Genomic DNA, 26252 nt, shown 5'->3' with positions numbered 1-26252 from the left:
AGAGGGTGGGTAGGAGAGAAGTATGGTGGAAGGAGGGGTGGGGGGGTGGAGGGGAGCAGAAATCAGCATAGAGGTGGGGGTGAGGGGGATGAGGGGGGTGAGGAAGTTTTAGTCAGGCCCCGTCTCAGACAATATGACATGGCACACGCTATTAATTCTGGCTCAGTGGAGAGACCCTGCCTCGCCATCTGCTCAGGGTCAGGGGCGTTCGCTGGGGTCGGCGTCACATCCACTAGCCCCCCCCCCCCCCCACATCTACCCACTTACACACACACACACACACACACACACTCGCACACATAGACACAGAACCCCCCCCCCTCCTTCCCCTCCCCTCCGCCCTCGCCTGGCAGACACCCGGCCAGGCCCGCGTGCATTTCCATAAAACAATTGGAAGGCAACCTGCTCCCGTGTCGGGTGGGTGGGGTTAAGAGGGGAGTGGAACGCTGGCTGGCCCACACCCCCCCCCCCCCCACAATGGCCTGTCAGATGAAAAGGCCCCTGGTGAACTTGATATACATTACAAAAGAGCCACACCACGGCAGGCTTGCCGACCTGCGGTTGAATTTGAGCTTGGCGTTCGTCCGTTTGTTTGCAGTTTGCCCCCCCCCCCCCCCCACCCTCAACCCCACCTCCTTCCTATTAACCCCACCACCCTAACTGCAGCCACACGCACACACACACATTCACCCACACAGACACACATGCACACACACACACGGGTGCGTGGCCGGCTGGTGCTGGATAGAGATGGATGTAGTGTAGTTCAAGAAGCTGAAAGACGTTATTCTTCAAAGCTGAAACAACCAGTTAATCAATCAATTGGCAGAAAATAATAGAATTATAAAAAAAAAATTTAACACAAAAATATTCTTTTATTGTGAAAGAAGTTTCTATTCCTTTAAATTACCCCCACAGATTACTTGTGGTACCTCAATAATAAAACTAGATGAAAAAATGCACAACTGTTCTATTTGGTTTTCGCATATAAAAAATAACCTTAAAACTAAATATATATCACATCACAATAAATACAATGATTTATTGCACAAGCACAGTGAGAGTGAAAACCTTGGAACTGGTGGAGCTCCTGTTCCCTGCCATCGCGTGCAAGAGGCTGCGAAGCTACAAGATAGTGGGTCCCTAATTCTGTTGCTTAAAATCAGGATTAACACTAAAACAAGAGAAGATCAGACGGCTGGAAGTGGTATCGCTGTGACAACATACGACTTCCTGTCTGCGTTTTCCCCTCTTCCACTCACTATCCATTCATCCATTCATCAATTCATCCATCCATCCATTCATCCCTCGCTGCCTTAGCTTCTCAAACAAAACACAACCTCTTGATTTCTTTGACCTCTTTGGTGTTTTTGTGCGCAGGTTCATCAACCAACCAGCCGTGGAGATGGGCGAGGAGTTTAAGTCCCCTCCCCCCCCGAGCTAAATCCCTTAATCTGCTCTCGGACACGTCTGGAGGGCAAAACAAACAAATAGGATCCCCCCCCCCACCCCATCCCACTTGTCCTCCTCCTCCTCCTTTCTACCACCAGCTCCACACACACATGCATGCAGATCCCCCCCCCCGAGCCGTTCCACCGAAACATGACATCACCGAGAGGAGAGGGTGACATTCACCCCCTCAAGGTTAATGAAGTGAGGTTGTGACCACGGAGCCGGCGATTCAAGTCACGACAGCGGATGTCTGGAAGAATCCTCCCAAGTCTGCAACAGGAACAACTATTTCTACATTCCTCTTTCCACAGCAACGAAGGACAATGTGATTTATCCAGGAGCTGCTGTGATAAAAGGACAAATCACTATCGAGGGTTAAATTACATAATTTCAGCTTTTGGCTAAATGCTGGCTTCCTTGTTGATGAAAGCATCTGATCATGCTCGTGTCACTGTGGTTTCTTGGTTTGGAGATGAGATCAGAGACAGATCACACCCTGTACTATCTGATTTCTTCGGGTCGGTTCTGTGGCCTCTGATCTTTTCGCTGAACAAACAGACGGAAGAAATCTAACACATCACAAATACTTCTAATGTATGGTTTTTCTAAGGCATTCCTCAGGGTTCATTTCCAGAGCCTCTGTAGTTCTCTCTATAAACACTGCTACTATGTTTCAATGTTTAGTCTAAAAGATTCTAAATATCATTTTTATGCAGATGATACAATTTGCATAAACAAAGGGCTCATAAGTAAAAAAACAAGGTTAAAACTGAACCTACTGTAAGTTTGGAGGGCTTTTGTGTAAGTCTTAATATTCAAAGCCTGCTTAAAATGTCCTTTGTATATATTGAGCAAATTCAAAAAAATCAAACTGCTCTCATTGAGCCAACCTCTGGTTCCATGTAGATCTAAAGGTTGAATAAATGAATGTGAGATTGAGAGGAGGCCTGCAGACGTTTGCACGCCCTCCTACACGTGCATCAATTGGTCTAAATGAGGTTTATTAGCCATTAAATCAAACGTGTGCTTCTTTGTGTGAAGGGGGGGGGGGGCTGCTGTTCCTGCAGAAGGTCAAAGGTGAAAGGTCGGGAGACGAGCGTGATGCAGTGTCATGGACGGCAGCTGGTTCCTCAGCTGATGACCTCCAGGGGAAAAGGAAGAAGGGAAAAGATGAAAACTCACTGATCTACAAATAAAACCACTCAAAGAGAAACGCTGCAGACGCAGACAGGGAGTGAGTCCAAACATCAGCTGAGGCCAACAGAAAAACGTGCATCTATTTATATGCGTCTCTGTTGTCAGTCCTCAATCCGGTCTCCCCCTCTCCTCCCCCTTTTCCTGCCCATAAACTAACTTTATTACCATTAAATAAAAAATCATTTCCCCATATTTCTCCTCTTTTCTCTTTTTCTTTCCGTTCAATTTTAGCCTCTTCCTCCCTCTGCTGCGGGTTACCTCCGATGCCTGACTGGGTGGGAGCTGCGATGGGCCACAAGCGATGATGTCACGGCTGTTATTTTAAAGCTCATTAAAAGCTCATTGAGCTCATTGGCTAAAGCCGCAGAGGAGCTGGCATCCAAGTGTCAGGGAACAGGCAGCCCGAGGTTGCCAGAGCCCTGGCCCTGGGTTTTTCGTTTGCGTTACATCTGGGGAACGGATCTGGGACCAGTTGTCTTTACTGTCAATCTATGGCTCTTCTATCTCTCACTCAGGAAATTTAAAGTAGTCAAGAGACTGGGGAACACTGAAAAAAGAGAGAAAGTGACACTAGTACCACATCAGGCGGCAAAGAATAAATAACACTGCTTTTTCAGATTTGAGAGTCTGGCTTAAAGTCCTCGAGGAGCAGATATGGGAGAGTGGAGGCCAGCAGCCACACGCTAGTTGACCATGACATGGAAAGAGTGACACGGCTGTGCAAGATGTGCCAGAGGACTGATAAAACACCAACCGCTCCTCCTCAGTTCCAGTTCAAACCCCCGGCCCGCTGCGGTTCCTGTTGACTTTCATACAGGATGACGGAGGAAAAATCAACTCAGGCCTAATTCCAAAGTTGTCAAAACATTTGAATTAACTGAACATTTGTTGGTGGTTCGGTGAAGCAAAATCTCCTTCGCCAACAGATAACGTCAGCGCACAGATCCCAATATCACTGGTTCACTTGGAATAAAGTTTGAAGGAAAAGGTTTCCTCATCAAAGCTTTACTGGCTGAATCTCATAAACAAGACCCTCCGCAGGATTAATAATATTTCCTTAGATATTTCATAATTCACAAGAATATTCTTTATGGAAAACAAATCAAAATGGTGACTGATAAAGCCACTTTATGAATTGATATATAATACACGGTTCTATACAAGGTGAGCAATCCCAAAGTCCTGGGGTGCCTCAAACATACTAATAACAATTTCATCTGTATTACTTAAAGAGTATAAATATCTCTCAGGGTCTAAAACCAAAAGAGAACTGGACCAAACTACACAGGCTGGACACAGTTATCGATTAAAGTGTTGTGATGCCTGAGCACCTGATCAGAAAGTACAGCCTGGAAAACAACTGAGCTCCACAGATGTTTGTTATTGTCAATGAGAACAGTTTTGTGTTTTTGTGATTTAATCTAAAACAAACATCCCAAATTGAATGATATACACATCAATTTGTAGAATGGGAATTAGTGGAAGTCGGGCCCATTGTGTGTGACATGCATATACACAGGGTGGCTGCCAAAAACACACTGTGTGTGTGTGTGTGTGTGTCACAATCCATCTAAATACACTGAGGGTACACAGAGGCCAACAGACAGAAATACGGATGAGGTGATTTTCTGCTTTCTGGCTTTTCAATAAACTTATCTGTGCCACACATCTGAGTGCCAGCCAGGATGTTTGTGAATGTGTCTGCATGCATGTGTGTGTATGCGTGTGCGTGTGTATGTGTGTGTGTGTGTGTGTGTGTAAGGGTCAGTCTGGGCAGCAGCTATGAAGAAAAGCAGTGTTTCATCATAGGAGGTGGGTCTGGGCACCGTGCCAACCAGCCTGACAAACACACACACACAGACACACACACACACAAACACACACACACACACACACACACACACACACACACACACACAGAGCCCGAGGCAGTGGCCCTGTGCTGTTGATGCCTGCAGGCAGGCCTGACCACTCGCTGCCCCCACAGACACGCCGCGGACACAGCAAGAGAGCAGAAAAAGAGAGGGATCGAGGAAGATGAGAGGAGCGGAGAGAGACGAGCTGCGGGGGTGAGGGTGGAAGGGCGAGGAGGCAGAGAAACGAGCGGACATGCTGATAAGGTGGAGACGGAAACCCAGGCGTGATAATGATAGATGGAGGAAAACAAGAGAGAGAGAGAGAATGAGGTGTCAGGAGAGGAGGAAAAAACGATCGGGGGGGAGGAAAAAGAAAAAGATGGCTAGAAACAAATGGAAAAAGGGGAAATGGGATGATTGGGGTGGGTTATAAGTTGGTGTGTTTGTTGTGGGAGGTGCAGCGAGGGGTCCAGAGTTGTGGAAAGAGGGGGAGACGGAGAGAATAGGGAGAAGAGGAATGGAAAAACAGTGGAAAATGTTTTTTTTATGAAAGGAACAGGGGGTGATACAGACAGACAAGGGCTGTAGGGAGAGTGGAAAATAAAAGGATAAGATAAAGGAGTGTAGGCAGGGTGTGTGTGTGTGTGTGTGTGTATGTGAGAGAGACTGTGAGTGTGTGTGCCTCAGAGGCAGAAAGTGGAGATGAGTGGGTGAGAAAAAGAAACATTAGTGGTTTGACAACACACAAAGCTCCCTTTAATTGAACTGATGGAGAGATGAGAGAACTTATGCCACAGAGAGACAAAGGGATGAGGCAGGAAATTAGAGAAGAAACGAGGATGGGACGTTGAGACCCCGACACAAAGACGAATAAAGATAAAAGAAATAAAAAGGCAAGGGACATATTTATTTTATCACAAAGACATTTTGTGAAAATCCATCGTCTGTAGAGTCATTGGAGCAGAAGGCTGCTGTACACGCTTGAAAAACTGATCCAGGATCTCTTGGCCTCATTTTGATTTTTGATTCCTTCATCAATTACGAGCGTATGGTTGGTAAAAATTAAGCCTTTTTTTAAACTTGAATCAAAAGTATTATTTCTGCCATTTTGCCTCTCTTGTAATTAATAAACTTGATCATGGGAGTGTACTTATTGTGTCAATGGAGGAAAATCCAAGTTAGAATATGATGGTATAGTACAACGCCCGTTTTTACTGTGCATGTGACAATAAAGGCTTGAATCTCTTGAATTTGCAGTATGTGTGTGTTTGATCAAGCACTGATTATTAGTCAATCGTACTTGGTGGCCGGCCCCCAAATCAGAATGTTCCAGGGCCCCATAAAGGCTTGGTCCGGCCTGCGTGAGAGATACAGCAAGACAGGCAGCCTGAGAGAGAGAGAGAGACAGAGAGAGACGACAGAGAGAGAGAGAGAGAGAGAGAGAGAGAGAGAGAGGAGAGAGAGAGAGAGAAAGAGAGAGAGAGAAAGAAAGAGAGAGACAGAGGAGAGAGAAAGAGGGAGACAGAGGAAGAGAAAGAAAGAACGTCTGTGTTGGTGCCAGAATGGAGTGTAGGGTTTCCTGAGACTTGTTTTCCTGACTTAGCCGTTCTGTAAGCCCTCCATCTACTTCCCTGAATATCCTATGTTACACACACACAACACACACACAGACACACACACACACAGGGATGCATGCACACACACACACACCTCTCCTCTCCTCACTACATATCGTGGCAGATAAAGGTTTTGGGGAAAACTGAGCCCAGTTCCTTTGGGCTAAACCCGTGCTCCGGTTACACCACCACGTTCCAGAGCACAATTCCACAGAGCCGGGCTGAGTTTACTTAGGCAATTCCTCTCTCCTCAACATGCTGCACAATCACCCCCACAGCACTTATCTCTGTTATTGGAACTCGGCTTCTATCAATCCCCTTCCATCTAAATATTATTGGAGGCAGAGATAATACAAAAGTTGCAATAAATATGCGAAACAACATCGGGAGAGCACGGCAGGACCACTTCCTCAGCAGTTTACATTTGAAATGAATGTGTTAATATGCGAAGCGTGCATCTGCAAACCACCGGCTGGAAGACAGCTCTTATAAAAGTAAAGTTCTTCACTCAAAATTCACTGTGAAATGTCAAACGCAATGTTTTGGATGTGACTGACATTTTAAAAGTAGAAGGGTCGGTTCCTGTGCTTCGGAGCACGGAGGCGTTTTATCTCCGAGCCATTAAAGATCCATCGACTTATCCGTCATGTTAATTCGTCTGTGGTCCATTTAATGGTTGATCTGATCTCTAGCTCTGAAAAGTACATGGCGGAGAGTCAAGAGATTCATCATCCTTATGCAGCAGTCAACTGGATTTCTCTGCAAAGGCAACTTGTGACTGCAGGAGTGAAAACATTTTGTGTAGACGCAAAAACCATACTGCAACTGAGCATTATCTAACAAACCACATGTATGTGTGTGTGTGTTGCTCTTAACGAGTTTGTAGCCCGTAGAATGTGTAAAGATAAAGTGTAGCTGCAGTGCGACCGGTTTAAACATAATGATGGACAGGTGACAGGTGTATCGACTGTGTTCTTTAAAACTAAATTTTATGTGGTTTGTTGCATGTCGCATCCACTAACATGGAGGAGGTGGTGTTTATGACCCTCTACTGTAGCCAGCCACTAGGGGGCAGTCACAATGACTTGAGCACAGGTCACTTAACTCCATGTATTCCACGAAGCGATGCCTCATACTCGTTTCAAAGCTTGATGAGTTGTTTTCATTGCGGTGAAAATAAAAACCTAAATCGCAGTAATTCCTAAAACTGATCCTTTAAAGACAAAGTACAACAAAGCGACCCGTGGACCGAGCAGACACACTTTCAGTTTGTGTAGCTTGTGTTGTGTTCCACACTGTAGGTAGCAGGGAGGCAGCCAGACATCACAGTGCAGTAGTGTGCATTAGGAATCCAGAAGCCACAAGTACAAGTTGGTTTTCCTTCCTTCTCTAACCACCCCCCCCCCCCCCCCCCACACTCCCACCCCCAAGCCAAACCACTCTCTCTGATACCTCGGCCCAATGATTCATTCAACCATCCACCCACTAAAGCAACACTGAAACAAAGAGTGAACGCTACATAGAACAGCCTATACTTTTTCCGACCACATGCCTTCGCACACAGACGAGCATCCACCCCCCCCCCCCCCTCCACACACACACATGTTGTAAGTTCCGTGCACCCATTTGCATGCCCACAGTATAAAACAAAAGAAAAATAGTCATCCAGACAAACACAGACCAAATTATACACAATTGTGTTCTTCATATTCCACATCGTTCCATCTCAGCCCGTCTTTTTTTTTTTTAACGAAGCCCAAAGGCAACACCACAGGTCCCGGCCCACATCCAGGGCCCGACCTGGGATGACATCACTCCTCTCCTCTCTCTCTCCCTCTCTCCCTCTCTCTCTCCCCCCTCTGCAACCATCCTTCTCCAACAAAGGGCCGCGTTCCAACACAAATCTTCCAACCCTGTCCTTAATGACAGGGTAGAGCTAAGTGATGCCAGGGGGCAGGAGAGCTGGAGGTACTCTGGTCTGGGATGCTGCCCGTTCATTCCATTCCTCCCCGAAACATGTGGTTTGTACTCGCTCTCTGGATGGTGCAGGAGCGGAGGGATGGAGGGAGGGATGGATGGAGGGAGAGACCACAAAGTAAGCTCACTGCCCATAGGGAGAGATCAGTGGTAGCTCAGGTGGGATTCGACTCTTGTTTGGACTGGAGGTGGCTTTCTTCTGCGGACGGCATCAAGTAGCAGACGAGTGCCCTTTAGACAGAATACGAGGATGAGGCCTGCGCGTGCGATTCAATCGTTTTTTGCAAATTTCCAACTGACATCAGTGCATATGGCTGCTATTTAATCCTGCGGTTAGGTTTAGGGTTATGCACATGACATGACCACGGTTTATTTTTGACCCTCCATCGAGCGCGCAGCCAGGGCGAAACAAATGTCGGAAATAATGAAGTTCTTGAGCAGCCGTGGAAAGAAAAATCCTTTCCAGGGCTGCAAGGCTTTTTTGAAAAAGGAAACAATATCAGCCTTTCCACAATCTTAATTTGAAATTCATGGTGGTTCAGATATCGTGAAAGAGCTGACAAGGCTTCCGACGGCGAGTTCAACCAACGGCTCGTGCTCGTGTCATTAAGAACAAGAACAAGTCAGGTCACGAGTCTTGTGATGGAAAATCTCATGTTGGGTCTCAGAAGAAGTTTATTGTCATTTTGCCACACGTCTCTTTACAAAGGCAGAATGCAAAGACATATTTCATGGGAGGTATAAAATATTAAACAAGGGACTTTATATGCAAAAAATTCAGAACAAGCTGAAGTCAAATCTCAACCAAGATCAAATCCAAAGTCCTTCAAGTCCAAATAAAGAGTTTAAGCAAAATCTTAATTTGTTAGAGCAACAATATGCAACTTTTTAACCTTAAAAAAATAAGTTTTAAAGCTTGTTTGATGGTTCAGGAAGCCGGGGATCATGTGAACAAGTTTACATTGACACAAATATTAATATATGAATATGAATTATGGCGGAATGCCGTCAGACTTAATGAGGAAATGGACGTAATGATGTGAGTCATAATCAGACTTTGTTCTCTAACTTGTAAACAGGGATATGAATGTTGAATCTAAATGTTATGTTATGAATCTTTACAAAGTGCTGGTTTAATAGTGACTATGTTCAAATCACGTAACAAGTCATTGAAGCAATTCTGACCAAACCTGAGACTCACTTGTTTAAACTTCTGAGTCTTAGCGGACTCAAGCAGTTAGTCTGTATAACTTAGTCTCTCCCGCTCTTTGAGCAATAATTCAAAACACATCAGTAAGTTTTGTTACGGGATATTCTGAAGACGTTACTGAAACAACTGAGCATGTTACTCATCAGCAAAAAATCTGAAGAGGCAGTTGTTCCAGAGCACAAGAGGATAAGTGATTCCTCATGAGTTTTCATCCTCAGAGCCTTCAGTTGTTGGACTATATGAGGTAAATGCAGGGAGCAGATATGGAGGATTCATCGCCCTGAGAATAGAGATTACCGGCCTCCACTCATTATCGAGCCCATCACATGCTGAGTCCTGTCTGCTGCAGTGCTCAGAGATCCCTGCTGGACACCAACCACCCATGAGCCCGCCTGCCTGGTGCGGAGCTGTAAACCTGTCATTGTTCTGGGTCACCTCCCTGAGGATGTCCTTAAGGCCCACCACCACACACACACACACACACAAGGACACACACACACTGCAACAGGATTTCTCCTCCTGGGCCAAAAGTGGACAGCCTGTGTTCCGTCAAAGCGTCCAAAATTCCATGACTTTCCCAGTATTCCCACTCCGAGCCAAGTCGTATATTTTGTTGTCATCTGCGAGGCCCCCGATGAAAACCCCCCCGCCCGAGGAACCCAGAGGGAGATGGGGTCCTCCTGCCCACACTTCGTTTACACCCAGAAACCATTGAAACCATCCAGCTGCCATCGGACACAGGTCTGACTCGCTGAATTCATTTTCCCCGTGTGCAAAAACCACTAATAACAGGATACAGTTCATCTCGCGGCACTTAAATAGCGGGGTACTGTGAGCTTTGTCAACACCGTGAATCACTCGGTCCACTTGCAAGTCGGGGGGGGGGGGGGGGGGGCTCCAACTTCAACAAGACCCCGTACGTCACATCAGATCATAACACCACGTGTGTTTTATCTGTCTTTATTGCATTACACGCTGCTAAGACAGCTCTGTGAAATCACATACCTTCTAAAAAGTCTTAAATGCCGTCTCGGGATTGAACTGTTTATTTTGATGGAATCCCTAAACCGAAGGGGGGGGGGGGGGGGGAGAAGTGGCGTGCCAGGAAATATGAATGAAAACTGACCCCAGGACAGGGTTATAAAAGAGCTTACCATGGCTTTTTAATGTAAGCGCTGGCTTTGATCGGCCGCAGACTTATTTTCACGAATGAACCAGTCAAGTGTTAAGGTGCCTTATAAATCACCCTGCCTCTTTTCTCAGCGTTGTTTCGGGGGGGGGGGGGGGGGGGGAGCACCGATTTGCCTGCAGCCTTGGCCCTCTCTGTCAGTGGCCCTGCCCAGATCAACAGTCCCCCTGCTGCTTTAGTGCATAAGACATCTTTAAGATTATAATGGGACTTTAAAAACGGAAACCTGCTATATAACGTGATTGACGGCGGAGGCTTGCACTGGCTCAGACGGCAGTGCTGTAACGGTGTGTGTTTAGGATGCGTGACAGTTATACTTCACCCAGCGTGTGTGTGTGTGTGTGTGTGTGTGTGTGTGTGGCTGTCTGTTAATCAGCTCTGAGCTTCAAGCAATTGTGGTTCTCAACCTTTTTTTTTTCGGTTCCTCGGGAAATCGAAGGAACCGTCGTGGTCTGAGCGGTGAGGTCGGTCCATAACAAGGATTTTCCTTTCTGTTGGGAGAAAAAAAAGAATAGAACAAATGATGGAGGAAATAATTACTTTTTTCCAACCTTAAACTCCAACTAATTGCTGAACATTTCCTCCACAGATCCACATGCGTGCACGAGCCAGGAGCAAGGAGTTCTGGCCCATCGGAGAATTTCCTACTCATCTCACTCAGAGGTGTTGCTTCATCACATTCACTGGCTGCCTGAAGAGACGTGAAGAAAGAAGGTCCGGCTCAGTTCAGCCAAGAACACAGTAGAGACACATGTTGCTCCTTTATTTCTGATGTATTTCTACTATTTTTTGACTGTATGGTGTTGTACCTCTTTCCACTCGCCACATTTACTCCGTGAGACACAAAGAGACTCATAAAAGTGATGGAAAACAGGTTTTTAAATCATTCTTATGCAATCATGTGATGATTAAAGTTCTGTTCAGGTCATAAGTGCAACAGTCTTAAAACTTTCAGAACCACACAGAGGTCAGTTCAACAGCCCTTCTGCCAAAAACAACACAACTTGAAAAGACAACGCAACATCCTCACAGAATGAAAATAAAATCGAATGATGTGGCTGGGGGGAGGGGGGCTCAGTTTGATTTTATGCAGGGCCCCTTCAAGTCCCTTTTTGCCTGGGGCCCCTGAAGTACCTTGAAACACCCCTGTGTTTATTGAGACAGTGTGGCATTGCTAACCACGCTAACCCAAGGAAAGGCTGGGATTGCTTTACACCAGTAACCTGTCATTTAAATAAAAGAAAAAGGGATTGTGCTAATTACTATTCTAAGATTGTGAAACTTACTGTGCTACGGACGATGACTCCTAATTAGAAGATGAAGGTTGTTTAATGAGTTCAGCTAAAAACAGACTTTAAGAGGGAAAAAAAAAACACACAACATGTTTTCACAGATTCTTTGGTGCGTGGCCAAATGACTGCACACACTGTTTAGAACTGATAGTTCCTGTGAGAGCCTCAGACTCACACACACACACACACACACACACAAACAGACACACATTGCATCATCTGCCCTTGACCACTGGATCCCTGTGCACACGACGAAGACCAGCCGCAGCAATGGACTGCAATGCCTCCACGACCGGGCAGTGGAGACACAACCTTCAACAAACCATAATCAGCTATTTGTGGTGATGCTCGGGGCAAATACGAGCAGAATACAAGAGCTCACACACACAAACACACACAAACACACACACATGCACAGAGCGCATGGAGTTCCAGTAAGTTCCAGGACCACAGTGTAGTCCCTAGGGGACACTGTGTTCCTCTTGACAGAGCTTCTTTGCTTTCTTTCCTGGATGACACATGCACCAACGCACGCACACAGTGTAACACTAGCTCGCTGAGGACCACACTGTCACTGGGGCAGCTCGCCTTCGCCTGCCCCCCCCCCCCCCCGCTGTGAGGCCTGTACCCGCTGCCTCTTCTTTCCTAGACGTTGCTTCAGACTTACACTATCTGTTTCCACAGCCGTGCGCCTGCTGACCCAGGAATGTGGACGGCACTCCGGTGCATTGTTTTACAAGGCTGAGATTTGAGATGTGAAATGTAGACTCTTGGTTGTTTAGTGGGGAAGGGGGGGGGGGGGGGGGGATCCACAGTGTGTGCTTTCTGGTGTGTGCTGAATTCATAATCTTATGATTTTCTTGGTTTTTCCTGTATTTGGGTGAAGTGGTCAGCACTTTCATTTTCCTCGTGCAGTTTACTGTACATTTCCTGCATTTTTTCAAATACACAATTGAAACTCTGATGTCTAATATATCCTGAACCCTCTGTATACTTTCCTTCAATGGAATAATAAATACGCTTAGAGTGCATCCACTCCGTGCTGCATCAGGTGAGGGGAACTCCAGCAGTGAGGGGAACTCCAACAATTGCACACATCAAAGTTAGTGTAGTGGCCCCCGGAGTTTACTATAGAATATGTGCAAACAATTGTAATAAGCATAGCTGGCTCTAGAGGGAGCTGTGCAGAATCTGGTGAGGGGCCTTTAAGTGATGTCTCTTGAATCGCTTGGATGTGAAGACTATAAATTTCACATAAACAGTTTTTTTATATACGTATTTCTGAAATGCACAATAAGTAACCGCTTCCACACTTTACAGGCTGTAATAGTATATAAAAAAAAACATGTATTTTGTTTTTTAATTTGTGCAGCAACTCATTACTTTCCAAATGAATCGACTCATTGTTTCATAATTTATTCGGCTAATTATTTTCGGTCCGGCCTTGATTTGTTTTTTTGTTTTCCTCCTCCACGCTCTTATTATTCGGGTGTTTGTTTTACGGAGTGTGTCATCGAGAGGCTCCTCTGAAGCTCCACAGACTTATTGTTTTCGTTAACTTATGATCTGTTTCTGTTCTCCACACTCGACAGGGCACACGGCATTCGCTCGTTTTCTACCCGCCCCTTCCCCGAACGGGCTCTCTGCTGTTCCTCCGACCCCGTGGCCTGTCTGTCAACCCTGTGTTCCCATGGCTATTAGTTTGAAAACCTCAGCCAATTATCTGCAGCTCTCGAACACACGCCTGACAAAAACAACACCTCCTCAATAGCCGGGAGAGATTTGTGTGATGGGTTAAAAGCAGGATAGTTGAAGTGGTGAGTTCATGATGGTTCACAGTGGGCCGTGACCCCGCTGAATGTGTCACAGTGACGATCTACATATTCTGAATGGGGACAAGGGGCAAAAGCATAAAGAGACGAAGACAACACGGGACCGTAAAGAGCCTGGTGCAGATTTGAGGCCTGCTGCAGACATGTGGAGAAAGTGTGTGTCTGACATGGAGTGTCACAGCGATTCCAGCACAGAATGAGAAGCTGCGGGGCCTCGTCGCACAACCTGTTGCATACTTTGCCAGGCAGAGTAACAGAGATTGTGTGTCTTTTCTATTCTGTGTGTAGGTGACGCGTCCCCTCAAGAATGTGGTTCTCTTCCTCTCGCCGGTCGCTTCAATTTCCCCTTTGGTTGCTTACTTCACTCTCACAGCCGAGGAGCTGTCGCCTGAGGAATCTGGAAAACACCAGCGGGGAATGAGAGGAATTTCTGCTTTTCATTTTTCCCCTCGTCCACCCCCTCACCCCTTGCTCTCTTTACTTTGGACGCCTCGGCGCAGTCGGGCCCTTGAGTTTTCTCTTGTTTCTGAACACGGCCCAACAATAACAACCTCTCATAAACAATGGGGCTTGTTGATTGGGGGGTTGAGAAGGAGAGTGGCCGTTGCTGGCCCGTGCAGTGGATTTCTCTGGCACAGGGCCTCGAGCACGGTCCTTAACGTCCGAAAGTACAGGCTCACATGGAGGACTGTGAAGGATTTAAGGGCAGCTTTAAAAAATGCACCATCTCTGAAGGACCATAAACACATGCTTTAGCTCTTTCTTAATCTATCGCTCCTCAAAAAGGACTTTGATGGACCGAACTCTGGAAGGGGATGCTGGTCAATGTCAGCAAACCACAAAAGTACAGGGGAAAAAAACTAAAAAGATGGTAGTTTTGGAATTCTATGCTTTTTACGGCAGCCGTGGACTCGTAAAGAGAGTCTGGATCACATTGAGTAGGAGTTTGAACAAGACGACCATGGAGCTCTGCCCCATCCTTGCAGCCTATGGGCAAAACACAGCAGGAGTCACATGCCATTTAAAGAAGCCGAGCTAAACCCTGTGTCTGTGACGGGCAAATGATAATTCAGAGTGATGTGTCCTGGAATAACTCTGTCTCTACTGTTTCCATTTCAGAAGATGATCCTGCACGTTACTGGACAATGTCCCTCATCTGCCGAGCCGCTTTCATTACTCTCGCATCAGCTAAATCAAAATAAAATGTCAGAGGAGACTCTCGTGAATGGGCTGGGTAAACAAACCACTGTATTTTATTATAATTTCCCACAGGCTGCATACCAGAGCAAGGCTTTTGGAAATACAAGAGTTTTTCCAAAATATCTTAGATGCACAAACAATACACACGTCAACGCTTTCGGTGTTAAGATGCAGGCATGGGGCGCCCCCTTGTGGACAAATTCAATTCTGGGGGTAGAACATTTGAGTCCAATCTCTCTCTCAAAACAAAACATTACCCAGTACAGCAAAAAAATTATACAAATAATTCTTTAAGGAAACGTATTTACGCTTTTAGAACTTTACATTTTATTTATAGGATTAATAGAATCACTCATCAAACAAACCACACATTCTGGAAATCATTCATTCACTCACGCGCACACACCAAGCACTCATCACTAAAGGCGTTCGTCATCAGCATCAACGTGTGGACGTCCTGAAGGTCGGCAAATCACTGCTCTTCATTTGTCTCCAGGTTTGAACGGATCGGACCACATCTTCACACCTTGGGGGGGGGGGGGGGGGAACAGAAATAAACACAGTCCTGGAGAAAAGGGTAATGAGACAGGAGGATCTAACCAGTTCAATTTAGGACCTTTAAACCTTTATATGGCCTGTACCATCGGGATGAAGTGAAAAACAAACAATAAAAACAAGTAGTGTGTAATATTTTAACATATTTAAGACTTTTACGGCAGAAAACACTCAGTTCAATACATACCAACCAATTCCAAAGGTTAAAATAAAGGTGAACACAATCCTAAATACATAAATATAACATTAATAAACTGCAGTGTCAAAACCACTAGGTTCAGATCCACTATTTGCTCTTACCCACAGGTTGAATATCTTCCTGGTTGATTCCCGTCCGGTTTGTCTTCTGAACGACTCCTGCAGGAGGAAAAAAACATTTATTTAGTGCAAAACCCTTGTGGTCACAATCAACAACATTTTTCACATTGAAGCTCGTTATCATCAGCATTTGTTGTTGTCGTTTGTCAGCAACACAAGAAGAAGATTATCCTCGACTCATCCCGACCGTAGCTTTCCATCCGGGCCGGCCAGAAGTGGCCAGACATAAGCTAACTACTTAGCTTAATGTATTTTCCTGGCATCTCTCTTTCTTTGTCTCAGTTGGTTTAACTGCATGTTTATTTATTTCTTTGTTTGGGAAAAATAGAAAGGAAACTTCTCTCTGCATGCAGGACAACACATTGGCCTCATTTAACAAAATAAAAGTTTTTAAACTCTTTGATGAGAAAAGCTTTCGATGGAATAAAACCCTGTTTTATTAAACTACTCGTTGAAGTCCAGCCATTTACTTTAACAAGGCTTTTAATTCTAATTGTTGATAATAAATCATTTGATAAAGTATGATTGTTCTGTGCAGCGAGAATAAGGGTGTTTAATAAGCTTCTTAATAAATATCACAGGGTGTTTAATGAACACTACTGGCACAAGAGAGGCCGAGTTAATTCACACCGAGAGGTTGCCATTGGACTGGTTTCAATTGGCCACTGTGCTGGTTTCACTGCCGTTGAGCTGGTTTTGGGCTGGTTTAAGTGCCATTGGACGGGTTTTGTGGCCATTATGCTGGTTTTGATGCCATTGGGCTGGTTTTCCGGCCATTGTGCTGGTTTTGTTGCCATTGGACTGGTTTTGTTGCCATTAGGCTGATTTCTTCACCCAAACCTGGCAACCCTGCACCAGACATTTCCATTCATTGTCTCCTGCCTAGTGTGAAACTAATTAAATTACCTTTCTAACATGTTCCTTATAAACAACTCACTACATTACAACTTAAACTAAAACACTTCTCTATAACTGGGGCCACTGTGTGTAAAGCAACATTAGCATTAGCATGTTATGTACCAGAAATACCAAATTAATTAAACTTCTCCTGTTTAAAACCACGAGCTAGCTAAGTTGTGTTTTACCGGGTAAAGCTACAATTAGCATAAAAGCTAAACACTTCAGCATCGTTTGACCTGTCATTACTGGGAATGGTTGTCACCACAGTTCCCATTAAGTAACCGACACGTAATTAAAGTTTGACCCCACTCACTGTATTCCTCCTTGTGATGGAGCGGGTAGAAGAAGATTGGGTAAAACGCGGCGGCCACCGCGGTCACGAACCCTCCGAAGATCAACGTTATTCTCATGTTCTTTGACATTTTGTGTGTCCACCGCTTTCACCTCCAAGTGTGTGTGTGTGTGTGTGTGGTGTTTACAACGAGTGCTTCCGGTGCGAAGGTCAAAACGACTAATTTGGTATTTCAGGGCTTCCGTAGTCATGTGCTGCAGCCACAACAATAACAAGGAAGCAGAGTTTGTAGAAGTTGGCTCCTCGTCCCTTTTTTTGACCTTTATCGGTTATAAGATGGTCTATTTAGCGTTGTGTGTGTTTTATTTGTGTTGCTGCTGCTCACACGCAGCGTCAGGAGGAATCCAGACGTTTGTTCTTCCTCACAGTCACATGGATGTGGGCTGGGTTTACACCATTCAGGTCGGTTTCTGTCCAAAGCTGCTGTTAAACCTCCAAACGAACGACTTCCCCCTTCAGCAAACTACTTTAATTCAAACAACGTGCACGGATGTGTGTGTTTTACTTGTGTGAATGGGGGATTTGTGTGTGTTTTCCAATAGGAGAGCATGCACGCCTATGCAGCCAACGTGTACAGCAGTGTGACTGAGGAGCTGTCAAAAGCTAAAGACCGCCGCTTCATCGCTGTGGAGCAGGAGTTCTTCAGACTGTGGTGGGACGCCGTGGCCACAAGCACCCAGAAGAAACAAGTAAGGATGTGTGATGGGTCTTCATGATGTTCTGATGAAGATCCTTATGTTTAAAACCACTTGTTTATACAGTAAATGAATAACGTGTGGTTTTCCAGGTGCAGCAGCTTGTAAAAGAAGGAAGACTGGAGTTCATCCTCGGGGGTCAGGTGATGCACGATGAGGCCGTGACCGATCTAGAAGATCAGATTTTGCAATTGACAGGTGGGGCCACGCATTGTCATCAGCCGCTGTGTAACTCCAGCAGCGTCTCACTGTAAGCAGCAGTAACCCTGAAGCTTTCCTGCTGTTTCAGAGGGACATGGTTTCCTCTACGAGACGTTCGGAGTTCGCCCGGAGTTCTCCTGGCACGTGGATCCGTTCGGCGCCTCCGCCACCACGCCGGTCCTGTTTGCTCTGGCCGGGTTCAATGCCCACCTCGTCTCCCGCGTCGACTACGACCTCAAAGACGACATGCAGAAAGAGAAGGTACTAGTTGGGTTTAAATACAACTAGTGGAGGGAATAGATAGCACAATTTCATCATATATTTAAACTAAATTGTTTTTAAGATTTGTACACCTTACTTTGATGTTGTGTAACTTTCTTTTTGTACAGAAACTACAGTTTGTATGGAGAGGTTCCTCCTCCCTAAAAGAGAAGCAGCAAATCTTCACTCACATCATGGACCAATTCAGTTATTGTACGCCATCTCACCTCAACTTCTCAAACAGGTAGATCAAGACTCATGACCTAAAACAAAAATTCGAAGCATAGTTTTATTGAATAGTAAAAACTTTAAATTGTCTGCAGCTCTGGTTTCTACTGGAACGGAGTCGCCTTGTTCCCCGACCCACCTAAAGATGGAGTCTACCCCAACATGAGTCTGCCAGTCACCAAGGACACACTACACGCCTACGCACAGGTCATGGTGGAGAACATCAAGCAGAGGGCAGCTTGGTTCAGGACAAACCACACGCTCTGGCCATGGGTGAGCAAAATGAAACACCTGGGATCATTATATTTGAGAAGCTTGATTCAGTTGTGTTGTTGTTTTTAACTTCCTCTTTGTCGATTAAAGTATAAAACACAGGAAGAAATGTGTTTGTGTGCTGCTTGTGTTCCAGGGCTGTGACAAGCAGTTCTACAACTCGTCGGTGCAGTTCAACAACATGGATCCTTTAATGAAGTACATCAACCAGAACAGCCAGGAGTTCGGAGTGACAGTGCAGTACGCCAGTCTGAGTGAATACTTCCAAGCCGTCCACCAATCAGATCTCACGTGGGAGCTTCGGGGGAGTGAAGATTTTCTACCCTATTCCACTGGTGAGAATCTGGGTCGTGAATCATAAGAATAATACCAAGCGTCATATTAAAGGGAGGAAACGAGACCCAGTGTTTTCTTTCCTCAGAGCCGCAGCAGGCGTGGACGGGATTTTATGCCTCCAGAAATGTTCTGAAAGGAGTCGCCCGGCAAGCGAGTTCCCAGCTGCACGCGGCCGAGACCCTGTTCACCCGGTACCGGCTCACCTTCCCCGACGGACCCGTGGCTAAAGTCTGGGCCCTGGACAAACTGAGAGCACTCCGCTGGGCTGTCTCTGAGGTAAACTCTCAAACCACTGGACTCATATACCTGAAGGGGAAGTCACATAACACAAGTAAACGCTTAGAACAATCATGTCCTGTGTGTTTAGGTGCAGCACCATGATGGTATCACCGGCACCGAGTCTCCCAAGGTGGCAGACATGTACGTGCAGCACCTGGTGCAGGGCATGATGGGAGTGGAGGAACTGCTCGCTGCTCTTTTTCTGCTGCCGCACAACCTTGACATGTCCAGCGTCCTCGACAGCGTCTACCACAGGAAAGGTGGAGTACAGCTCATTTAACATTTTTGTCTTGATACTTTCCAATTTTAAAAATGTTTGTGTTGATCTCCTCGTTTCATTAGGTCATCGAAGTCTGGGGCAACACGTCATCGTCTACAACCCGTTAGCCTGGAACATCACCACCATCATCAACGTCACGGTGACCTTCCAGAACGCAACCGTCTTCGATGACGAGGGTCGGCCTGTTCCTGCACAGGTATTATTAATCTTATCTCATAAGCTGATAGTCACAGATGTTTAGATCTTCTGTCTCTTGTATCTTTGTGCTGGACTGAGGAGATTAAGTGTGAATAGTCAGCAGTATCATCAGTACAGTGATGATACAGGCTTTCTATTCTATTCTAGTCTATCTTTTTTATTCTATTCTATTCAATTACTTGCACTGTACATATCATTCCTCGTGAAAATGAATACATAATTTAAAAGTTTTAAAATCTAATTTCTTGTGTCTGTTACAGATCCAGACATCAGCACAGTCCAACGTGACCTTCGACCTCTTCATGCGGGTGGAGCTGGGAGGCCTTCAGCATAGAAAATACCTGATTAAGTTCTCTGACAGGAAGTGCGCTGGCAGGTCCAAGTGTGGCCGGACGTACGCGGCTAAAGGCGTTCGGTTCGAGAGACGCCGCGTCCGCGACTGGACGAGGACGGGCAGGAGGCTTCTGCCGGTTCTGAATGAATGTTACAAGCTCATGTTCGACCAGGATACAAATCTACTGCACAGCATCACTTATCTGTAAGATCTGATTTAGCATTTTATCGCACTCACAAAAAACATTCTTCTTATTATGTTGTCACCTTTCTGAACTTTGACCTCGCCTGTCGTCCCCCTGCCAGTGAGGAGAAAAAGATGGTGAGTGTCTCTCAGGATTTCTGGGAGTACCACGCGAATGGAGACGTGAAAGCAGGGCCCATCTCCGATAACTACATCTTCAGCAGCAGCCGAGGTTCAGCTGTGCGCGCCTACCAGGCCGTGGAGATGGAGATCATCCCCGGAAAGATCGTGTCTGAGATCAGGCAGTACTTCTACAGGTGGGGAGAAGGAACTCTCTCTTTTCACTTCTCAGCCCTAATTGTGAAACTCTCGTAATTTAACGTGGTTCGTGTTTCAGAGAGGAGAACGAAAAAGACTACGCGTACTCGATCACCACCCGGGTCCCAGAATGCTTCGGGACGACGTTGAGGTGTCACCGGCTGGAGCAGACTTATTCTCTGGGGTCCCTCCTCCTAAACACTGAGGTCATCCTCAGGACCAGCACTGACCTGAGGAGCAACAGGACCCTGTACACGGACGACAACGGCTACCAGATGATGAAGAGGCCGTACAGAGAGTTCACCAACAACACTATAGCAAGAGTAAGTCTGGGCTGCAGGGGATTTCCACGACTGTTTAAAATACGAACAAAAGCATTTTGACGTGTGTTTTTGCAGAACTACTTCCCCATGGTCCGGACCGCCTACATCGAGGATGACCTCAGCCGACTGGTGCTCCTCAGCGACAGAGCTCACGGCGTCTCAAGCCAAGCCAGTGGAGAACTAGAGGTACAAGAAGCTGTGAGACCACAGACTCTGTCCCCGTCCTCTCACACGGGAACATGTTGACCTCCTGCGTCTTCACCCCTCAGGTCATGCTCCATAGACGTCTGTGGAACAACCAGCCCTGGACCCTCGCCTACAACCTGACCCTGAACGACAGCTCGGTGGTGAGGCCCACCCTGTGGATGATGCTGGGCTCCATCAGCACCACTACCCGGCTCTACCAGAGGGAGGCGGTAGAGCTGCAGCACAGACCCGTCGTCATGCCCATTGACCAACCTCGTGAGTTTTTCTTTTACAAAGTAGTATAAAGACATTTTAAAGTATTTGATGAATTTGTTTGGTGTATCCGTGTCAAATTACTTTTGTTATGAAAGACCCTTAGAGGATAAATCCACCCTCTACTTGTGTTACTTCTGCACTTGAAGTTATTGCCAACTTCAGGAAAACAAACGACTCTGCCAAAACTCTGGAATGAAGATTGAAAAATGTCACCGCAAATTAAATGCAGTACAAAAAAACAACCATAACAACACAAGTCTGTTGTTCACTGTGCATTTTTCTCACAACCCGAAAAGTAGCTTGTCCAACAAACACAACCTTAAACAGACGACCACACAACTGATCCCTAAGTGCGTCACATCCTGCACTGCCCACACTCACCAAGCGATTATACCTAATGGGCCTCGGCAGGCGATTACATTTCTACATGAGAGACGTTTGTGCGACCATAGATTGAATGTATTCTGCAGAGAGAGAGAGAAACAAACCAGAAACCTCACTGTTGTGTATTGTTTGTCCACTTAGAGAGGCCGTGGCCGGAGAAGAAGCCCAGAGGTCGTTCTGCCGTGCGTTCAGTGGTTCTGCCGCCAAACCTCCACCTGCTCAGTCTCAGTATCCCCGGGTGGAACTACAGCTCTGACCACGACGTTCACCTCAGGCACATACTCTCAGGTCAGCACGGAGGAGATACAGTGCCCATCAAAACCAGTCCATTCATACGTACTGGTTTTATTCTGAGGTTTTTCTTTGGGATTTGCGTTTAGGTGTAGATCTGCGCTCTGAGCCGGACTACGACCGCGTCCTGTTGAGGATCATGCATCTGTTTGAGGAGGGAGAAGATCCTGAGCTGTCGAAACCAGTCACCGTGAACCTAAAGGTGCTGATAGAGAAATTCAACTCATGCATCTACATACATGCTTCATCGTAATTCTGAAACAGACTCTTTTTCTTCAGGAGGTTCTGCAGAGCGTAGGGGAAGTCAAAGTGGTGGAGGAGCGTTCTCTCACAGGAACCTGGAACATCAGCCGTCTGCAGAGGTGGAAGTGGAAAACTGTAGATAACCTAGAAACAGGTGAGAAACAGCAGCAAACAGAAGAACAACAAATATCAGGAGTCACGATAATACAGCATTTCTTCTCTCTTCCTTCTTTTAGAAAACAAAGGGAGTGAGAGACACGGAAACGAAACTTTCTCCGTCACCATCTCACCCAAAGAGATCCGGACTTTCTTCATTCACTTTGGCTCCAAAGACTTTTAGTCTGAAGCGTCTTTCTTTCTTCTGTGAAGATCTTTAGACACAGCAGAGCTTTTTTAAACCTGTGATTCTTCTCTTCAGTGTTGATTAATGCTCTTTTGCACATGATGTTGATCAGAGGGAACTGATTTGTTGAAGCCAACTTTGAGTCCCTGTTGACTCTCGATGAATAAAGTGATTATTTTTGTCTCATTCAAATATCTGTGTCATAAGTTTGACGTCACTCACAAAGGTCAAATAAATATAAGAAAACGAGATGATGGCCCAGTGTTTCTCCACCTCCAGTCATGGATGCATGTAACTAGAGTGCATGCAGACCTTCAAATATTAAATCTTTGAGTCAAATATATGGACATTTAGAAATGGACATATTTAAAGTGGGAGAACGAGCTTGGAAGACTCAGCAAAGGGTCATAAGTTGGAATTAAACTTGCGGCTGCAAAATAAATTATCTGCTTTCTCAATTATCAGTTTTTAAGGTTGCACGTGCCCATAACTCTCTTACTGTATATATTGTTGTTCTATTGTTGTTTGTACAGTGCACCAACCACGAAAGGGCAATTTCCTGTATGTGCAAATATACATAAAAATAATTCTGATTCTGATGTTGTAGCTACAGGCAAAACGAGAATAACTGACACTAAGAAAAATGTCACAGAAGTTATTAAAGTTCGTCAAAGTTTCCTAAATAAGATAGATTGTTTTACATGGACAGATGGGGAAAAATATTTCCTATCACAGTTAACGTGTTTTGCTTATCAAAAATGCAGATTTGCAGCTCTGATGTAAAGAGGCAGTATTATGTTCGGCCGCTAGGGGCATCACACCCCAATAACCAAACCCCGGACTCCTCCTCCTCCTCCTCCTCCCGTGTCTGAGCATCACCACAGTGGTTCACCAGAAAGAACAGGTCGACGATGAGGTTCCAGTGTCAGTGAGCAGAGTCTCAACATGGTTCTTCTGCAGAGGAAGCTGTGACTGGATGAAGATGAGCAGCAGCAGCAGCAGCAGCGTGAGTCCCGTTCTCTTCACAGCAGCTCCTCCGTCTCTCTGTGTTTGTGCAGCAGCGTCAACATCAAGGTTTAAATCTCACTTCAGGCTCTGTCTCTAATCTGCATGATGTCATCACACGGTGAATGGATTCTTTGATGCAGGAGGCTGCGAGCAGGTGTTTGTTGCTAGGATACGAGCCTGGCAGGGTGATGTCATGGTGGGCTGCATGAGGGAAGATTTTTTTTAATCAGGCCTGATAAACATTTGTTTATTTTTCCATTAAAAACGTTTAAATTAAACTGACATGATTCTATTTATATGTGTCTTTGTGTTGTTCTGTCTGTGATATTATCATCCTTTGTCTGTGTGCGAGCAGAAGAGAGAGAGGGAGCAGAAGAGGAAGCTGCAGCACTTCCTGGGTGACCTGGCTCTGCTCGGATCTTTACAGGTGGGAACCATCAGGGGGGCAGGGGCGTCTCCGGGGGATTTGAGGCCCCCAGGCCAAAGGGGACCCTTGCTCAGGGGGGGCCCCATGCAAGTGTCTGCTTCAGTGATCGTGTTGCAACATCCCAGACTGGAAGCGAATGCAAAGAGAGAATTAAACTCACAGAAATAATTAATAAAACAAACTATTTGTTTTCCTTGGCAGGGTTTTAAATATTTCCAGCCGTGGCTCAGAGGGAAGGAGGAGCTGCTGCTGACAGTCGTCAACGAGGACCTGGTCAGTTCCTGTTGAACTATACAAAATACATATGTGTCTGAAATATATGATATAATAGGTTTGTATATGTATATGTGTTTTTTCTAAATATACTTAGTAGAACAATGAAAAACACCCTCACAAAGTCATAATATAAACTGTTTATGCTATTCTCTATTATTTACTGTCTCGTCTACACCACACCATGTCTCTCTTGTGGATTTACTAAACAAGTCTTGAATACTGACCTCACCGTCCCTTGGTGCAGGGTTGGCGCTCCCCGGGCTTCGCGGTGTCCCGGGCCTCCTCCTTCTCCTCCAGCAGCGGGAGCAGCAGCAGCAGCGACTCCCCCAGCAGCAGCTCCCCGAGCCTGGACAGCCGCAGCAGCTCCCCCCTCCCTGGAGAAGCTCCGGCTCCACGAGGCCGTCCGACTGAGACACACATTGAGACGCAGCCACGGAGCGTCAGGTGACTGGGGATAACGTGTGTGTGTCTGTGTTGTAACGTGTGTGTTCTGATTGTGTTTAGATTCAGGGGGAGACTCTGATGTGACTCTTTTGTTTTGTCTGAAACAAGTAACATGTTGGTGCATCACCTCCAACACACATTTCAAATATGGGTTTCCTCATTTCAAATTGATGAGATTTGGTTTTTCCTCAGCATTTTTTATTCGTGTCACATTTGCTTATATAAAAAGTTTGATTTGTTGTTTGTGTTTTCTCAGGGCACCCACCAGTGAGGACCACCTCCTGCCTGCATCTCCCAGTGAGAGAGAGATAGCCGTACCAGTGAGTGATCCATCCAGACTTCACTTGTTCACCGCAGCCAAAGCAAAGTCCAGCATTTCAGACACATTTTAATAAAGACCAGCTCTGTTCTTCGCCTCCTGACCTCATTAACCCCCCCCCCCTCCTCCTCCTCCATCCCTCAACAGGAGGTGAACTGTACTCTCTTCCTATTGGCCGGCTACGTCAAGTACGGACGCCCCTACGCCTGGATCCGCTCCAATCACGAGCGCCTGGTCAACATCGGAGGCACCGACTCCATGGTCAGGGACACGCCCATGAAACTCAAGTCCATCGCAGACTGGCAGACGCGAGGTATGGAAACAATGTGAGGAATCCGAAACAGGAGAAAGTTATTGTTTCACCGAGCTGATTCAATAATTACACTATTTTCCATGAGTTAAATCAGACGCAGATGTGTGTGGATGAAGGTTGTTGAAGGAAAAATAAACATCTGGATGCTGTAGTTTATATTCTGCTGGATTTCTACAATTAAGGTTAGAATAAAAAATCTTTTTCTGTCCTTTTTCCCCCAGTTATCCGTGTGTGGGACATAGTCAGTGAGCTGGTGTGTCTGTGCACGGTCCCCTCGCCCTCAAACCCCTTCGCCCTGGACATGCGTTATATCCAAAGTCTTCCCCTCCCTGACCGGTTCCTGGTCACGGGCGCCCTCCTCAACTTCCTGGAGACCTATGTGGTGTTTGGCAACCAGGACGAGCTGCACTATGACAAAGGTATGACAGCTACAGCTGATGGTGCACTCTGAAAGCCAGCTGGTGGTGCTGTTCAGCTGCAACACAACCGTTCTCCCTTGTGAAGTTATCAGCTCATGCTCTGGATGATTTGTGTGTTTTTGTCCTCAGTGGTAGAGGAGGTGAAGCCTCTGAGGCGCCTCCACGTCCAGTCCCTGCTGGAGCTGCAGCGGCACAGGGAGGCGTCCAGGTCCAGCCCGACGGTGGAGGACTCGTGTGGAGAGGAGTGAACTCAACTCATTCACATATTAACCACAGAAAGAGATGTTCTCTGTGCACTTTTAATAAGTTATGGAGGGAAAACGGACTGAAGACAAGTTGGAATGTGCAACATTTGACCAGAGGGACCGTCTGGTGCTCGATTCTGTTTCATTGTAATAACCTGTCACTTGTTTTCTTATTGCAAACACATTGCACAAGGTTGTCCTGCCCAGTCGGAGCTGTATCTTT

At 46.1% G+C, this 26252-nt stretch overlaps 3 protein-coding genes and 1 long non-coding RNA gene across 4 annotated transcripts in view; 2 read left to right on the top strand and 2 right to left on the bottom strand.

Annotated features, from left to right (window-relative positions):
• The window catches only part of rbpjb (recombination signal binding protein for immunoglobulin kappa J region b), a 103571-nt gene that overhangs the window by 50935 nt on the left and 26384 nt on the right, over positions 1-26252 (bottom strand). The window lies entirely within an intron of this gene.
• smim20 (small integral membrane protein 20) lies at positions 14844-17098 on the bottom strand. The gene is made up of 3 exons (XM_053416174.1): positions 16908-17098; positions 15677-15733; positions 14844-15347 (listed from the first exon to the last, which is right to left on the bottom strand). Exons 1-3 carry the CDS (start codon positions 17014-17016, stop codon positions 15304-15306), a joined length of 210 nt encoding a protein of 69 aa, XP_053272149.1. The 5' UTR covers positions 17017-17098; the 3' UTR covers positions 14844-15303.
• man2b2 (mannosidase, alpha, class 2B, member 2) lies at positions 17118-22827 on the top strand. The gene is made up of 19 exons (XM_053416169.1): positions 17118-17348; positions 17489-17635; positions 17734-17839; positions 17931-18103; positions 18232-18347; positions 18427-18604; positions 18741-18939; positions 19026-19216; positions 19308-19479; positions 19562-19695; positions 19958-20235; positions 20337-20531; positions 20612-20855; positions 20931-21041; positions 21125-21317; positions 21843-21989; positions 22082-22194; positions 22272-22389; positions 22472-22827. The coding sequence occupies exons 1-19, from the start codon at positions 17136-17138 to the stop codon at positions 22573-22575; spliced, it is 3132 nt and encodes a 1043-aa protein (XP_053272144.1). The 5' UTR covers positions 17118-17135; the 3' UTR covers positions 22576-22827.
• Positions 23451-24287, top strand: LOC128430191 (uncharacterized). The gene is made up of 3 exons (XR_008333968.1): positions 23451-23584; positions 23942-24013; positions 24215-24287. It is a non-coding gene; the product is annotated as an uncharacterized LOC128430191 (long non-coding RNA).

This window comes from Pleuronectes platessa, chromosome 23, assembly GCF_947347685.1.
Source record: "Pleuronectes platessa chromosome 23, fPlePla1.1, whole genome shotgun sequence".
Classification (NCBI taxonomy): Eukaryota; Metazoa; Chordata; class Actinopteri; order Pleuronectiformes; family Pleuronectidae; genus Pleuronectes; species Pleuronectes platessa.
The sequence above is the reverse complement of the archived record's forward strand: the minus strand, read 5'-3'. Positions and strand labels throughout refer to the sequence as shown.